Genomic DNA, 18,132 nt, shown 5'->3' with positions numbered 1-18,132 from the left:
GGGTTTCCCAAAGCAGTGTGACAGTGCCCAGTCACCAGCTCCATAAAGGTAGGGCAACAATTTATTGGATGGTGCAGATTTAGCAGGTGAGGTTTGAGTCAGATCTTGCCTGTGATGTAGATAACAGCTTCCCTGGAAGGTCAATTCTGTAGTTTTGTTCTGCGAGTCATTCCTGGAGCCCAGATGTAGAGCCCAGTCTCTGTGCTCCTATATACCTGCATTGATTTGCTTTAAGTAGCTACAATTTGCTTCCTATAATGAACTCAGAGTAATGTACAAACCAGGAAACAATTTGATTTTAGGGGGAAAAAAGATTTAATCAGTTTTGATTCTTCTCCTTTGTGTATGTTAATGTGACTTCCTTCAAACTTGCTGAGGCAGCTTTGTAGATGTTGGTGACCTTCTGGAAGCTCACAGAAAGGCAGTGACTCTCAACTATTAACACTGATTGAACTTGGAGACTCATATAAATTACAGCTGGAATATTCAAATTCCCTACAAACAAACAAACAAACAGAAACACCAACCAGACCCCTCATGATCTTGGTTCATTTCAGAGACTAGCACGCAGTGTTCTTGCTTTAATGTGACAGTGGTTCCTCTGCCCCAAACACACCAATCTGTGGCTGCTATTGGTGTATTGGAATTTATTTTCCAGTGGGATTTCTGAGAGATTTTTATTCTTCCTCTACTCTGGCTGAATTTTTCATTATATATGGAAGCCTCAGTCATGTTTTCCAATATTGGCTCTTTATTAACACAATTCAAGATTCTTTTGGATTAGAAAGGTGTTCAGATTAAACAAAAACTGGCATGATTAGAATTACTCAGTTTTGCCGAGAGCTTTTAACAAATGTTTTTTAATATTTAGATTTGATTGTAGTGCACATTTTCCAGGAACTCAATCTTTGTTCTTTTTAAAATGATTCTTCAAATTTGTAAGATTGTACTGTTTGTTATTGTTGAAAAAAATTTACATAGTCACATACCAATTTTAAAGATGATAAATAATAGCCAGGATCATATGTTATTTGCCATGGTGCACTACAATTAAGAAAAGAATGGGGTTCAGTCTTATTAAGAGATTTCCTTATTCCTTATCACTTTGAACACATTAATATGTATTATTGAACATATTCAAATACATATATGAATTATACACATGTAACTGTAGATAAACTCTAGAACTTGATGTGTTATTTTTTTATAGTTACCCAATAGACCTTTCCTTCTTAATATAGCGAGTAAATAAAAAGACATGCACAAATATTTACACAGATTGTATATCACAATGAAGAGATTTGGAGTTGGGTATTTGGGTACTTCGCATGAGGCTTATATGGTGTTATAAGTGAGCCACGACTAGAGGCTTAATATCCAGACTGAGGAAAGTAGTGATCATTGGCATGGTTGAAAGTATTTATTTTACCACACAACGCTTTAGTGTTTTTAGTGTTTCCTCTGTGTTTCAGACACTAGGCACACAGAGGTGAAGATAAAAGCCCTTGACATCCAGGAATGTAAAGTATAATCAGCAAAAAAGATAAATAAATGCAATGAGATAGTTTGATTAATAACTATCCTTTTTGAGAGTTTCTTAACAGCTCAGAGAGCACCACTCAAGTGCACCAACTTTATCACCCCAATTTCTAGTTGAGGCATTTAGGAACTAGCTCAAAATCACACAGCTACTGGTAGAAGTAGGCTTGAATCCAGATCTCTTTTATCCAAAGCTTTGCTTTTATCTTTAATATTCATACGTATTCTACTGGAGAGGGAGTAGAAAGTACCAAGGGAAATTGATTTTCTTGGCTTGGGGTGATAGTTGAAACTTGGGATGTTGGGTGTGGATGAGTATGTAGAAGCTCAATAATTGGTTGTGAGTAATAAGAGTATCTAAGGTGAGTAAGTAGTATGTGTCATGCATGGAGAAATTTCAGTAAATATGACATTTTGAAAATTAAAAAGAAGTTCACTGTGACAGGAGGACCCACTTCATTTACCTGCCTTCATCAAATTTTCCAATGCCTATTGCCTGTAAGGAATGTTCTAAGTACTGGTAACACAATGGAATGAGTAAATGGAGAATTGTAGGAGATATGGACCCTTATCTGTCCTTAAAGAGAGAATTTTTCTGTGGTTCACTAAAGACCTAAACTATCTATGGATGATTAAATTGTTTTACTTACTTCTTAATTACACAAGTAATTATGTGTGTGTGTATATATATATAGCTGGAATATTTAAAGCAAACTTAAGATATATCATTCCACAAGGGATATACTATAGAGAGAGATTTCTGTTTAGAATATAGTTAAGAATACTAATAATTTGAGCAGCACAGTCAGGAAAAAGCTGCCTAGCAGAGTAATGGATGGACATCACTAGACACCTTGTGATACCTGACAAGCATCTTTTGTGGCCTTCTGCAAGGAGAACTGGAAATGAGATGAGGTGGCCAGTAAATGACTTTAGAGTTTTTCTTGATCTAAGATTCTACCTGGTTCCCATTGTGTTCAGAAATATCTATAATGAATGAAAAAAGAGAATAAATAGTAAAAATAGTGTTTGCATGCATTTATATTGAGAAACAGTTATATGAATAGGCCAAGGACATTTATAAAATTGATTTAAGGTATAATTTTACTCAGTTTTCAAAATATTTTATTGCATCTTTTTTCTTAGCTGTTGTATATTATATTGCTTAAAAATTACTGAGTGATGAGCTTAATAAATATATACAGAGTACTCCACCCAAAAAAAGCAGAATACATATTCTTTTTAATTGCACAATGGGACAGTCTTCAGGATAGATCACATGTTACACCACAAAACAAGTCTCAATAGATTCAAAAATTTGAAACCATATCAAGCATCTTTTCTGACCAAAACACTATGAAAGCAGAAATCAAGTATAAGAAAAAAACTGGAAAAAAAGCACAAAACACATGGAGGCTAATAACATACTTGTAAATAAACTAGTGGGTCAATGAGGAAATCAAAAAATACCTTGAGATAAATTTTTATAGAAACATAGCTCTCCAAAATCTATGGGACACCACAAAAACAGTTCTAACAGGGAAGTTTATAGTGATACAGGATTACCTCAAAAAAAAAAAGAAAGAAAGAAAATCTTCAAACAATCAAACCTTACATGTAAAAGAACTACAAAAAGGCCAAAAAAGAGCCCTAAGTTAATAAAAGGCAGAAATAATAAAGATCAGAGCAGAAATACATGAAATAGAGACAAAAGGTTAATGAAACTAAGAACTGTTTCTTTGGAAAAATAAATAAACATTCAGCTAGTCTCAATAAGATAAGAGAGAGGACTCCAATAAATAAAATCAGAAATGAAAAGGAAGTTACAACCAACACCACAGAAATAGAAAGGATTGTAAGAGATTACTATTAATAAATTACTATTATATGCCAACAAGTTGGACACCCTAGAAGAAATGGATAGATTCCTAGAAATATATAGTCTTCAATGACTGAATCAGGAAGAAATAGTAAATCTGAACAGACTGATTACTAGGAAGGAGATTGAATCAGAAATAGAAAAAACTCCCAACAAACAAAAGTCCAGAACCAGAGAACTTCATGGGTGAATTCTACCAAACATTTAAAGAAGAGTTAATGCCTATTCTTCTCAAACTATTCCAGAAAATGAAGAGGAAGGAGTGCTTCCAAATTTATCCTACAAGGCCAGTGTTACCCTGCACCAAAACCAGAGAAAGACACTACAAAAAAGAAAATTGCAGGCCAATATCCCTGATGAACATAGATGCAAAAATCCTTAACAAAATATTAGCAAACCGAATTCAACAATACATTAAAAGGATCATTCACCATAATCAAGTGGAATTTATTCCAGGGATGCAAGGATGGTTCAATATCACAAATTAGTCATTGTAATACACCACATTAACCAAAGGAAGGATAAAAATCATATGATCATCTCAATAGATGCAGAAAAAAACAGCAAAATTCAACATCCATTTATGACAAAAACACTCAACAAAGTATCAAGAGAACATACCTCAACATAATAAATATCTTATGTGAGAAACCCACAGCTCATATCATACTTAACAGTGTAAAGTGAGAACTTTTCCTCTAAGATCAGGAATAAGACAAGGATGCACAGTCTCACCACTTTTAATCAACATAGTACTAGAAGTCCTAGTCACAGCAATTAGACAAGAAAAAAAAGGCATTCAAATTGGAAAGCAAGAATTAAAACTGAGTGTGCATAGCTGGTCTTAAGCTTTACTATACCCAATTGTCTTTCACAGTTGGTGGGGAGAATGTGTGGTAACAATACAGTCCTCTTGTAGTCTCCTGATTAAATAAGCTAATGACCTGGAGGGGAAAGAAAAAGAAATTACAGTTTTATAAGAGGAAGAAAAATTTTTAAAGAGTGCAATTGCAAAGTCTCCTTGGGGAATTGGCAACCTTACCTTAAGATTTATAGTGAGTATGTTTCCCTGAGACAGACATTCATCTGTCTTAAGTATTGTCTTTCTAAGATGTGCTTTTCAATTTTGAATTATTTCCTTTGAGGCTGAGGTTTCTAATTACCACCATAGTAACCAAAATTTCTTCACAGATTTTCTTAGAAATATTTGTTAATTAAACCAAGTGAGATCTATAGATTAAGACATTGATCATGGTCCAGAAAAAAAGGGTATAATGGAGTTAGATCAGGATTTCAATTATGGGTCTGCTACTTATTATCTGAATCCTTCATCAACTCTTTGAGCCTTCATTTCCTTAGCTGTAAAATGGGGTAAATAATGTCCATTGTACTTATTCCAAAGATTAACTTAAATGATCAGTAAAAAGCCTCTGCCTTGTAATAGATGCTCTGTAGTTACTGGTTCCTATCTTAACATTAGCAGATGGTTGTTGTTAGTTTTCAGATATTTGGACTTTAATTGGGGGCAAACTTGTATTAGATGTCATTTGGGAATAATGATGAAGATAGGAAATACTGACATACTGCTTTACTGTCTGCCCCACACTATTTGGTCACTTTCCCTTTATTAACTGATTTGACCTCAGGACAGCACTGAGAGGTAGATGCAAGTGGAACACCCATTCTACAGATGAGGCGGGGACTCAGAGGTGAAGTAACTTGCCCAAGTTTGTACAGTTTGAAAGTGGCCAAACAAGAATTATAGTCTTAAGAATTTCATTTTTACAACTCCAGAAAGTGAAGCCTTGATCATAGACTTCTATGTCAGCATTTGGATATTCCCAAATTATGTGTAGAACATGTCACCTGGCATGGTTAACAAGATTCTCTACCATTAGCTAATATGTTTTTAAGTTGTTTTAATGCTCCACTAACCAATGTTTCTCTCTTTTCAGCCTGTGAGGTCGAAGCAGGGAAAGTGTACCAGGTATCCTCCAAAGAGCACATCCAGCCTTTCAAAGAGAACATGGAACAATTTATTATTCAAGGTAAATTCAGAAGAGATATATTGTGCTTCCATCTCTTTTCGGCAGAAAGGTAGAAGTAATTTTTAAAAATACGTGTTGGTTTAAAAGGGTTTATTTTGACATCACAGAAAAACAAATGATGTTTAATCATGAGTCACACAACTGTAAGAGACCAGCAATTTTCTAAACATGCAATTTTGTGGATAATACTCTGTGTTTTTAATAATAGTAAATACAACAATAGTAAATAGTAAATAGATATTGGTTACAACAGCACAAATTTATAAAGACAATCACATTTTTGTTTTTTCTATAGAAAATGAGATATTCTTCTGAGTTTTAACTGTGCTTATGCCTTTTCAGTTCAACCTGATATTTATTCAGTTTTTCAAAACCTTGTGCCCCAAAACAAAGCATATGGATGTTTGTCAGAACCTCAAAACATTATCTTGTATTTTCTTACAGGCTGTATAAGTATCTCTAATATTTAACACCTTTTCTCCAAGGAGCTTAAAAAGTTTATCTCCTGTTTGAAATCATTGAAACCTACAATTATATCTAGGCACTCACTACTCAAAACATTTCTGCTTTAAAATGTTACATCTCTTCTGAAGATCAGATTTGTATCATGCCATGCTCGGGAAAGTTCTTCCTGTCAGAAATTCTCCTAGAGGCTGATGTGCCATGGGACTGAGGCCAAGTAGCACTGTGAAGACTGTCTTCATCCTGTTTATTAGCCTGTGGTTTTTAATAAGTTGTTCAAGTATCATTAATGATGATTTATAATGAATGAATCATACTGAGATTTGATTAAATGTTAAGTACAGCTATTTTTAAGATGGGAAAGTACTATTTAACATTTAAGATAATCATGGAGACTGAAACAGAACTTTTAGTCAGATTCATAATTCAAAGTGGTTGTTGTTTCCAAATTTTCAGGTGCTCATGACTTAAACTGGAAAATTTATCTATCCATTGATTCCTTAATAGTCCCTTGACTGTAATCAGAGTCCTGTCATTCCATAGGAGAGGATCCTGTAAGCTCACCCCACTCTTATGGGAAATAAAAATGAATCTTGTTTTTTCCATCCTGGGGTGAGGGGGGTGGTTTAGGATCAGGAACATGTAATTTTGGAGAACTGTATAGGTAAAGGATGGAATATTCTTTTTTTGCTTTTGGGAAGAAAGGAGTTCTTAGTTCTGTAGTTCATTAAAGAAAGAAGTCAAATTATTTGCTGAATTTCGAATCTAAAATGTTAATAAGTATCACTCATATAGTTCACATAGTATGTGATATATATTATTTTGAATCTGGATTCTATAGGCAAGGCACTGAAATTTTCTTTTGACTACATCTTAGTCATTTTTTTGAGTGAATAGCCAAATCATGTTTTGCAACCCAGGTAGAATTTAGGAATTGCGCTTAGAAACCACGCATGATCAGCCATATCTGATATCTTTGGCAATCATTTATAGTGATTTGAAGGCAGGGTAGAGACCTTAAGGAGTTGTCTAATATTTCACTTGTATGGAAGACAGAATTGTCCAGGCATACCAAATGCATAAGCATGTCTTCAGATTTTAACCATCTCCCAGGAAGATCTTTTAACTACTTTATTCAGATATTAGTAATTCTTATACTTCTACATGTGAAATGAAATGGCAAGTGTTGTGAGGATAGTGACTTATATGTTCTTAGAGGCATGAAATGCCTCACCTTTTTGCCAATAGGTTAAACAATCGTAATTATGTGAGTCTTTCTTCACGGCTTCCAGCAGTTTCAATTAACTTTTTATTTCTTCTCTGGTCCTGTTCAAGTGTTCTGTGATTCTACATTCATTGAAAAAAATGTTTGAATGCCTACTCTCTGCCTAGACATTCTTTTGGGTGCTGATTTGCAGCAGTGAATAGGAAAACCTGTGTGTCATTCTAGAGCTTACATTCTGCACTACCTGGGAGGCCGGTAAGGACAACGGCAAATCCTTTGGAAAAACTTGTGTAGATCAAATGCGTCAGATGAAAGTAAAAAAAGTTCTGGTTTGAACATGGTTGCTCAAAAGCCTGTATTCAGTGACATATAATGAAAACAATGGATTTCACAATACATTTCTCATAAGATGAACTTTAAAGAATGTAGCCAATTTGTTTTGTCCTCATATTTTCTCTAGTTATCAGGACCAAATTCTAAAATTAAATTTATACATAAAAAATGTATTCTACCTTAGTACAAATAATCTGGGTAAAATCTTTGCTTATCATTACACCTTTCTCAGTCATAAAATAATATTCTTACATTAACCTCTGTACTCAGATTAGTTTACGTGGGCATAGTCATGTTTCTATGTATCCCATCAGAGTCTTTTTTGATGAGCCTCACTTTCAAAATCTAAAATCTCACTTGAACCATTCAAGAGACTAGACCCAATATGTCTAAACATTTTTATTGTATTATCTCCCACAGTATAATGGAAACATCTTTTATACCTGTAATTCAGCTACCGTGTGGTCTATGGGCCACCCTCTTAACAGTCTGTGGATTTCACCTAGCTTTGGAATCCATTGATCCACCCTCTTCCAGTTCTTCTCAAACCAAGATTTCATCCTCTCCGCTTAATCACTTCTTCCTTGGGACTGTGTCTCACTTCTGCTTGAGAATAGGCATATTTAGAGAACTGAGTCCGACTACCATAGGCATTCATTGTTTGTAATGGTGCTAGCTATGCACTTTCCTTGGGAGAATTGAGAATACAAGGCTAATAGACAATGTTCTCAGATAATGTTTTGACCTGCGCCCAGCTTTATATACTTTGTAACACATACCACTTTGAGCAGTTGTATTATTTATTAGTCCCTCAACAATGTCAGTTCCATTTGCTTTGGTTCTTGCAGTATCCTTACACCTAGAATAATGCCCAGCACATAGTATGCATTCTTTTGCTCTCCAGGCAAAAGCCCAACAGCTCTCATTAGGCCCATCCCTTTGCTGTCTCCATATCTGCATTGGAGTATCTCAACTTTGGGGGGTGGGGTGGAATATTGGCCTTTACAAAACAATACTAACTGGTGTCACCTTGAAGTCATTACCACAGGTCAGCTCACTTCTGCTAAGCAATGCTATATGATTTCCCTTGCAAATTTTGTTTTCTCAGTTTCTGTAATTCGTTCCTATCTTCCTCTCAAATCTCTACAATCTTCCTGCTTCACTACCTATGCCTCTGATAATAACCTCACTTCACACTGTGGTGAGAAAACAGGTGCTATAGTACAGAAGCTCCCACACTGCCCACCACACCTAAAAACCTGGCTGTAGACCTTGGGTTTCATCCTGAATTCTTGTGGAGCAGAGATTTAAAGATTTGAGAGATTGTGGCAGCAGCTGGGAAGGACTGTGTGGGGCAGGCTGGACTTGGAGATGGGAGACAATTTATGAAATTATTACTACACACTGCTAGAGAAATGAGGAGTCCCTGTTTCTTCTAAGGAATTATTATGGTATTATGATGCTGGAGAGAGGGTAATTTGAGGGATAATAACAGAACGGGAATGACCTGGTGACCAAATGAACATTGAGGGAATGGGTAGGTGTCCCGATTTCCGTTGTGAGTGGCTGGGTGAGGGTGGTGTTAGTCACTGGGATAGAGGATGTAAATCTAGGAAGAGATTTGGATGGATAGCATGGTCACCATGTCAGTGGACACACAGGTGGACATTCCCAGTGAACAGGTGCATATGTGCATTAGACATGCGGGAGAGCTGAAGTGGAGGATTGGACATCATAGCAAAGTGATTATTGAGTGGATATGATCACCTAGGAAGATAAGAAAAACAGACTTAGAGGTAGAATTCTGGAGGAGAATACATTCATAGGACAGAGAGAGTAAAGAGAAACCCCAAGAGGTGTTACCAGTATAGGTAGGGGGAAAACCAAGAGAGGCAGGCTGTGGAGGAAGCCACATTAGGAAGCATTTCAGAAAGGAGAAATGATCGCAGTGGTACATGTCCCTGGACGGAACAGTTTTCTTGGATCAGCATGAGCAGAAACTAGTTTTCTGTGCTTTTAATATTTATAAGAAGTGAGGAAGTAAAAGGACACAGCTCTGCCTTGATTTTAAGAGTTACTGCAGGAGAACAATGACTGGTGTGTGTTTGACTTAACTGTTTAATCAAAGTTACTGTAATTTAGCTTATCTGTAACTTACACCAACATGATTTTATTTCTGTGCACGTGTTTTGGAGAAAATTAATTGGTGATCCCTAGGTGGCTATTCAGCATTTATCTGCAGTTTTTGTTAAACTTCTTCTGTGCCTCTTTTTTTTTTAAGTAGCAGAAAGTGAGAGGTAGGAAAGATGGGATCACTAGGGGGCCACATGCTTAGCAAATCTTTCTCTCAGAACTCAGCACACCCCTTCCTTCTTTTTTCTTCTCTTTGAATCCAACTTGTATTTTGGACAAAGTGTGCCTATGAAAACCATATTGCTGAGCCATAGAAGCTCCCAGACATGGTGGATTGATTGCCTTTGTATGTATCTATGGGTGTTGAAGTTGCTGGGAAAGACAGAGGAGCCTAGTAGTTCTCTGTTGTTGGGCTTCATATCCTTTTTGCTCATAGGGCACATTTTGGTAAGTATATATTTTAACACTTAAGCTCAACTATCTCTGGAGCAGATGGCAAATTTTAATAAGAAGCTAGGTCCTCTCTATGCTATTAAATGAAGCAAAGTCCTTATTGTGATTTTGTCAATCAGAAACAGCTAGTGAGATTTTTTCATTAGCCTCTCTCTCCATACCTCTGCTCTTTTCCTAAACACTTCTTCCTTATATAAAGCAGTAAATTGTAGCTGAACCAGAGGCATAAAATCAAGATGAAAATGCATAAATCTAAAATCACATGCTTATGAGTAAAAGGGTGCTGAAACCTCAACTCTTAAACGCACAGTCTTTAGTATTGGTAATTCTGTGATGGAGAATGAGAAAGCAGTGGGTATTAAGTATGCCAAAGACTGAGAAGTCTGCTACAAGTGTCTTCTGCTGGAAACGGTGCCCATGGCGCCTTGTAAGAGTGCCCAATATTCAAGTGCACATGTGTGGTGACGTGTTTGTTTATTTCTCTGAAAATGTAATGGGATAAACAGATGAATTTGATCTTTTGAAGTAATCTTTCATTGACCATTCAAAATTGACAAGGAAACATAATTGTTTTTTAAGCAAACAACTTTTTACTTATTATCTGTATGATAACAATAATAACAATATTAAGCATTAATACTACTTCTGTTGTGCTAAAGAGTTCTACAGTCCTTTCATACTCCATGTGATTTCACTTTCGTGACACTTGAGAACAGTCTGAGCAGCCAGTTACCCCAATTTTACAATGAGCAAACGAAGGCTTAGAGAGTTGGCTAAAATCACACAGTAGACAGCAAAGTCATATACTAATCCAGACCTTTTAAAAGAGGGTGCAGCCATATTTCATTTTCATTAAAAAATTGTTGTATAGTGAGGGACTCCAAGAAGTAGTGGATAAGACTTGTGTAATGTCCAGAGGTAGGAGCCATAATGCAGACAAAATACCGGCTAAGATACTCAGATAAACTCAAAGTCAGGCCATGTTAGAACTGGCAGACGGGAACGCTTCTGTATCTGTGCAGTGTACAAGCTGCCACCAGGCTCCAGAGAGGCAAAGTTCTTTCCCTTGATGTATGATAAACGGGATTCCATCTTGGATCCATTGTACCCTTACTGTCACTCTTCACACTTGGGCAGCATGAATTTGAAGTGATTCTCTTGAAAAGAAGAATAGTCTATATTCCCTCCTGTCTGGGGTCAGATTCCCAGCAGCCGCAGCCATTCGTTCTCTAACTGTGGAAGAGAAACGATCAAAGAGCCTCTGCGGAGTGGTGGAAATGGGTTCCATATGGGATTCACTAACAATTGCCTCCTGCGTCTTTCTACTTGGATGCTCCCCTGACACCTCACACTAGACATCTCCATAATGTGTTCCATGCTGTGTCCTTAGCACCCAGCACATACCAGACTCCAAATATGTATTTATTTCTTAGACAAATTTTTCGTAAGGAATAAGGAATGATGTTATCAAGTCAACTCAAAATCCTCAGTGCTCCACCCCTGCTGGCTCCTTACCATTGTGATTTCACCCATGTAGTTGTCCAACAGGGACTTTGGCCTCCCTGTTTATTTTTTAATAAATGAGTGAAAGAAATAATATTTAAATAATATATGCATCTATTATAAAATTCAGAAATGTAATTGGATGTAAGTCTTCCTGGTATTACTTTCCTTTATTTAACCAATGTTATGTTTCATTTCTATCCTTCCAGAGATAATTTGTCCATATATATTGCACATATACACTTATATTTATATATTTTATATATATAATTAAAAAATATAATTATATGCATTACATATAATACATATATTTATATGTTTATATATTTTACATCCTCTACATGTTGTTTTTGTCTCTTGCTCTTTTCATTTTACTTTGAAATATTTATGTGTGTTTTATATTTCACAGTTTATGTATAATAGACATAACATATATGAGCGTTTTATATGTGCATATATATGCACACATCCAAACAACATATAATTTTGTGTGTTTTATATTCACTTTATGTATAACAAAAATAAATATTTCATTGTGTATAACATGTATTATATATTGGTATTATATATTTATATAGTTTTTGTATATCCTATATAAATATATTTTATTATTCTTTAAATTCTCATTACTTACTGTAATTGTGTTTGCTGCCAGGGGAAGTACAAGGTTGGGTTTCTTCAAGCTTCTGGTGACGTATTGGTCTCATTTTTGTCAATCAGTCCATATGCAGCCTTGTTTTATGTGCGCTCATGTTTGGAGACACCTTATTTAATGTGTATTGGATTTGTTAACATTGACCTCACAGCCAGCCACACTGTAACTCGGCCTGATGGAAGCCCATCTAACATGTAATTTTCTCCAGAAGGCACACAGCAGTGCTTGTGCTTAGAGGCACTGAACAGTGCTGCAGCTTCATACTTGCAGGAGATTATTTAAAAAGAGAAATTTAAACTAAAAACAAATACAACAAATAAAAAACTGTGTTGTGATAGACCAAGACAAGGACACTTATTTACAGTATGAGCTGAAGTAAGTCAGAGCCTAGCCTTGTTCAGTTGTAAGTGGGACTGTGTGTGTCAGGTGACCCAGATTGTCCACTCTTGTGCGTACGTGCTTGAATAACTACAAAAGCACTACAGGTATTGATTTTGGAATTACAATCAATTTTAGTGAGTAGGCAAATTCACAACTACAGAATCCATGAGTAATGAGAACCAACTGTATATTTGAAAGGCTTATGTATGTTATATACCCATGGGGGGGGTGTATGGGTTACATATTATTATCTGTATGTATTATAACCTAAATGAGATCTAAATAATTGAAATGGGCAGACATTTACACCTCACTCAAAAAAAATGTGATTGCTATGTTTATCTCATCTGTTTATCCTTCCTCAATCTTATACCCATGTTCTCAGCAGACATGACCATTATCGTGAATTCTCTGTTTATTTGTATACTTTTTCTTTATAGTTTTGCAAAAAAAATGTGAGTTGTAATCATTATTACTTAAGTTATATAAAATTCAGATAACTATTGGGTTAAGCTCTTACATCCTAGAAACCTGACAAACTGTCTTATTAATATAGTTATTTATGAGTTTTTAAAAGTTTTCTCTGTAGTCATCACTGCAAGTGGTGACCATTTTACTTACTAGTTTCTTGTTTCTCGCTGTATTTCACCAACTGGTACCTTCAGTGTGATATAGACAGGAAGTGTGGAAATGGCCTATTGCAAAGGTATGATTAGAGGAATGGAAAGAATTATTCTGGCAGTCTTTGTAAATAAATTACCATAAAATCATTGAAGGTTTTCTTCCTATTTGTTATCTCCCCTTTACTACTTTGCAAATTATATTCTATACCTTTATTCTTTTAATGTATACCTTTGATATTTTAACACAATTCTTTAATAAAATTCAAGGTTTTAAAATAATGTGAGTCCTTAGGATGCTTTAGCCTTAATCTCATCCATTGATACTAAATGCCATTCTTTTCCAGAGTTACAGTATCATCTTGTGTTTTTATTTGCTCAGCATACCCTCATATTACACCTTCCATCTGAGATGTTTTGTCTTCTTCCTGAAGTACACTTTTTAAAAGTTACTTTGGTGTGTGACTCCGGATTGTAAGCTCTCTGTGTTTGTCTATGTGGGAATATACATCATGCTTGTTTTTGAGAGATAGGTTGCTAATTATATAATTCTGGGCTGAAAGCAAATTCCTTTCAGGAGTCTGGATGCCTCTGAGTCTTCCCTTGTGCATTGGCAACTCTGCTTTTGGTCCAATTTTTGTGTCTTTGTTTCTAATCTTAATTTTCTCTCAGACTCTTGTATGTTTTTTCTATTTCTCTGTATGTTTGCTTTGGCTAATCATCAGGGGCACTACCAACCAAGAACTATTTGAAAATAAATTTCTTGCCTTGCATTTGAGGATCACATGTTGTAGACTGAGGCCCACTGCAGTGTGATTGCCCATGTGGGATTATGTATTCTTACGTGAGGGTGTTTCTTTCCCCTCCCATCCAGAACCATGGGCCACATGGGCTCATTTCCTCCATGTCTACTACAATGGGTAACAGTTTTTGGTTCTCGCTTCACTGAGGGGTATCTTTGGACACCTAGGAGGATTCTAGGACTGTTCAAAAGTTTATGATATTGCCTTTCAAACCACAGCTCTAGGTTGCTTGGTTTATTGATGTGCCTGAAGCAGCACCTGCTTATACCTCTTTGGAGTCTTGCTCCTGTTTGCTTTTATGCCCTGAGAATTTTCCATGCTTTCTTGCCAACTCAGCCATGAATTAAAATTATTTTAATCCAACAGCTTTGGGTGTTTTGTTGTAAAACTTTTTGATATCTACTCCGTAGAATGGTTGAAAATAGAAACCCATCTTGGATTTTTTTCAACCAAAATGTCTTTGAGATACTTTTGTATTACTACATTCTTCTTACTAACTTCATAATCTTCCATTATAACAACACACCACAATTCATTTACTCATTTTTTTTACTTATAAACCTTCATTCCTACAACATTGCTTTTAAAGGGAAGAGATTACAAGGAATAAACGGGTACATTTCTCATCATGCATGCTTGGACAACACCTTCCTAAATGTTGAACTTCTGGGTCAAAAGCAACATTGACCTTTTATTCTTGGCACTTCCTTTTCCCATATGTGCCTCCTAACTTTTCCTCTCTCATCTAATCATTGCTAAATGCTGTGGATTCCCTCAAACAGGTCCGCTTCCCTCTAATTCCATTGCATTCACCTTATCATACCCAGAATAATCTCCTGCTTTTTTAATGGTAACCCCTTCCTAACAGGTCTCATTTTTCCTTGTTGCTATCTTCCTGTTAGAGTGCAATCACTGATGACCCTCATAATAACCTGCAATCTTCTGGAAAAGATTAAATTATATTGAGAATCATGATGATGAAAGTATGTGAATGCACATTATAACTTAGGTTTACATTTTATCCAATGTATTTTAAAATACGTCAAGCATCTGAGCTGTGTTTTTGGAATATTCCCTATCTGCCCTCCATGTTAGATAATAAACTATTATCTGCATATGTTTATGATTAAGTCTCAACTTTCTTTCCTTAGGTCTTGGGCACTTGAATAGGATCCACCATGCTGATAAAGCTTGACCAGATTTTTATATCCTTGGAGTAGAAAACCCCAAATACATTCCTTGGTGGTCAATGTGACACTTTCTAGTTTTTTGAAGGAAAGTGACCTAGAAACTGAATTCATGACTACTACTTTTAATACTTTAAGCCCTTTTTATTAAAGCAGTTCTGGCATAATGAAACCAAAGGGTCCTTTTCTGTAGTTACTTAGGAAGTACCAACATGTTGATTCAGAGGGAAATACTCATAACTAAATAAATTTAACCGTTTTAAATTACCAAGATTTCTGGCTGATGTTCAAAATCTTATTTTTCTCCTTGACAGATGTTCTTTCTTGGCATTGCTTGGGCACTAGCACCATTAGGGACCTTAGAATTAAGGGAGCGTGCCCATGTAGAATGCCTCTGATCACCTGTCTTTACTGTCATGAGCAGCACTTGGGAGGCATAGAGCCATGGCACATAGGAGCGCACCGGTGTCACTGCCCGTGGGGCACAGGAGTGCATTGGTGTCACTGCCCATGGCACATTGTTCCTTGTTACAAAATGTATTTTCTCCCACCTCTGGCTATTTTTTAAATTTTGTCTTTATTGATGATTTTTAAGGATCTTGATTATGTGCATTGGTATGTATATATATCTGTGTATTTATGTTGCTTGGAGTTAGTGGACCTCTTGAATCTGGGAGTTTATAGTTTTTATCAGATTTGGAGAATTTTGGCATTATTCCTTCAGTTTTTTTTCTGCCTGGCTCACCTTTTCTTTCACTTCTCTAATTATACACATGCTAGACTATTTGCTTTTGTCCCAGGGTCATCAAGCCTTGGCTAATTTTTTCAGTCTTTTCTTCTCTATGCTTCAGTTGGAATAGATCCTCATTATATCTTCAAGCTTATTGTTCTTTGCTTCTGAATTATCTAATTTCATGTTATTTTCATTTTCAATTCAAGTGAATATTTCATTTCAGAGACTATATTTTTGGTCTTTACACATTTCACTTGGTTCTTTTTCTTTTTGTACCTTCCATTGTTATATGCTACACATTTATTTTTTTTTAGAATTCATATGTTGAAACCCTAATCCTTGATGCCATAGTATTAAGAGGTAAGGTTTTGAGAGGTGATTAGGTCATGAAGGTGAAATCCTCATAAATGGGATTAGTACCCTTATAGGGAGAGACACAAGAGAGCTAACATCCCTTTTTCTGCTCTCTACTCCCCGCCATGTGAGAATACAACAAAAAGTTGGCTGTCTGAAAACCAGCAAGAAGACTTTCCCTAGAACCCTACTGTACCGGCACGCTGATCTCAGACTTCCTTAATCATTATCTGTATTAACATTACCATTCCAGTCTCCAGAACCATGAAAAATGAATATTTGTTGTTTAAGCCCCTAGTCTTTTGTATTTATTACACACCCTGAGCAGAATAAGACATCCATTTTTCTCCTATGCCCATGTTTTTCTTTAATATTTGAGCATAATTATAATGGCTGCTTTAGTTTTATTTGCTAGTTCATCTTTTGTTATTCCTGGGTCTCTTTCTGTTGATCTTTATATTCTGATAATTGATTATGTTTTCCTTACACTGGGTTGGTCTATTAATTTTTTATTAAATGCTAGGCACCATGGTTGTTCTGTTGTTGAGTGTATGGATTTTGCACATTATTCTAAACAATATTTGACTTTGGGTAGACAATTGAAATTATATGTGAGTCAGTTTGATTCTTTAAGGCATATTTTAAAGCTTTTCTAGAGCTGAAGTGTCTTTCACGCCCATGGTGATTCAGTTCTAGTAAGGTGCCCCTCACCAACACACACTGGGGTCTCCAATAACTGTCCTACGCCAGGTGGCAGAGGCCTTCAACTCTAGCTCTTGAGACTTGGACCATCTCTTGGCTCTGTATGAGCCCTGTGAATTGTTCAGTTTATTGCTCCTTGTTCTGTGCTTTGACTTACAGAGTGAGTCTCTATATATGCTGCCTAATACTCATCAAAAACTCGAAAAAACTTCACTGTAAATTCTGGCCCTTCTTTTCTACAAGGCTCTATTTCCTGTCTGGCACTCTGCTCCTCAGCTTTCAACCACCCTGACTCTCCAAATTTCTACCTCTGTTTCCTCAACTGAGCAAGACTGGTTGGCTTATTTGGGTTCTTCTTCCCAGAGCCTGCCATCTGGAAATGGCCTTCAGATGGAAATCCAGGAAGGTCATGAGGCTCAACTAGTTTGTTTCACCTTCTTTCGAGATCAAGAGTCCTATGCTACCTGTTGTCCAGTATATGAAAACTGTTGTTGCCTGTATCTTACCCAGTTTTCTGGTAGATTACAGCAGGAGGGTAAATTTGATTCCTGTTAACAAGTTCAGAAGTGGACGTCTTTTTCCACTGATTTAAAGTGAATGCAGTTCAGTCTTCTGTACATTGCCTGTTACACTATCCTACCAAAAGAGGCTGGACCTACCTACCTCTGTCCGCAGCTTCCTGTCTTGTCTCCATTACATTTCTTGATATCCTCCATGATGGCACACCTTTTTTTCCTGCTGTTTGTTGTTTAAATGCCCTCTGTAGGCTCCATTTCTTTTTTCACTTGACTAATGCTTGTTCATCTTTTTTGTCCCAGCTCAATGTCTTGCCTTTTTTTCTTGTTAACTTCTCTCTTATAGGTAAATGTGCCACTCACTTACTCATGAGTGACTTGACAGAATGGCTTGGGAGTCAGGTTGAGTGAGTTTGAAGCCTGTCTCTTTCTCTTAGTATTTTTAGTATCTTGGGGAAAATTATTTAACTGCTAGTTTTTTCCTTGTAAAATGGGAATAATTACAGTGCCTTTCATAGAGGGTTCTATTATTGTGGGTTATTATATGTAATGAGTTAGAATAGTGATATCATTATTAAAATATCTCTATACCATTTATGTGCATGAT

The 18,132-nt window shown here is 36.1% G+C and overlaps 1 protein-coding gene across 2 annotated transcripts in view; it reads left to right on the top strand.

The window, feature by feature from the left end:
- FMN2 (formin 2) overlaps nt 1–18,132 on the top strand; it is a 321,858-nt gene that overhangs the window by 227,103 nt on the left and 76,623 nt on the right. For both annotated transcript variants that reach the window (XM_073216758.1, XM_073216759.1), the window contains exon 14: nt 5,374–5,466. In XM_073216758.1, the coding sequence (XP_073072859.1) occupies nt 5,374–5,466 (93 nt within the window). The remainder of the gene's footprint in view (nt 1–5,373; nt 5,467–18,132) is intronic.

This window comes from Manis javanica, chromosome 11 (assembly GCF_040802235.1).
Source record: "Manis javanica isolate MJ-LG chromosome 11, MJ_LKY, whole genome shotgun sequence".
Lineage (NCBI taxonomy): Eukaryota > Metazoa > Chordata > Mammalia > Pholidota > Manidae > Manis > Manis javanica.
This window is presented reverse-complemented; position numbering and strand designations above follow the sequence as displayed.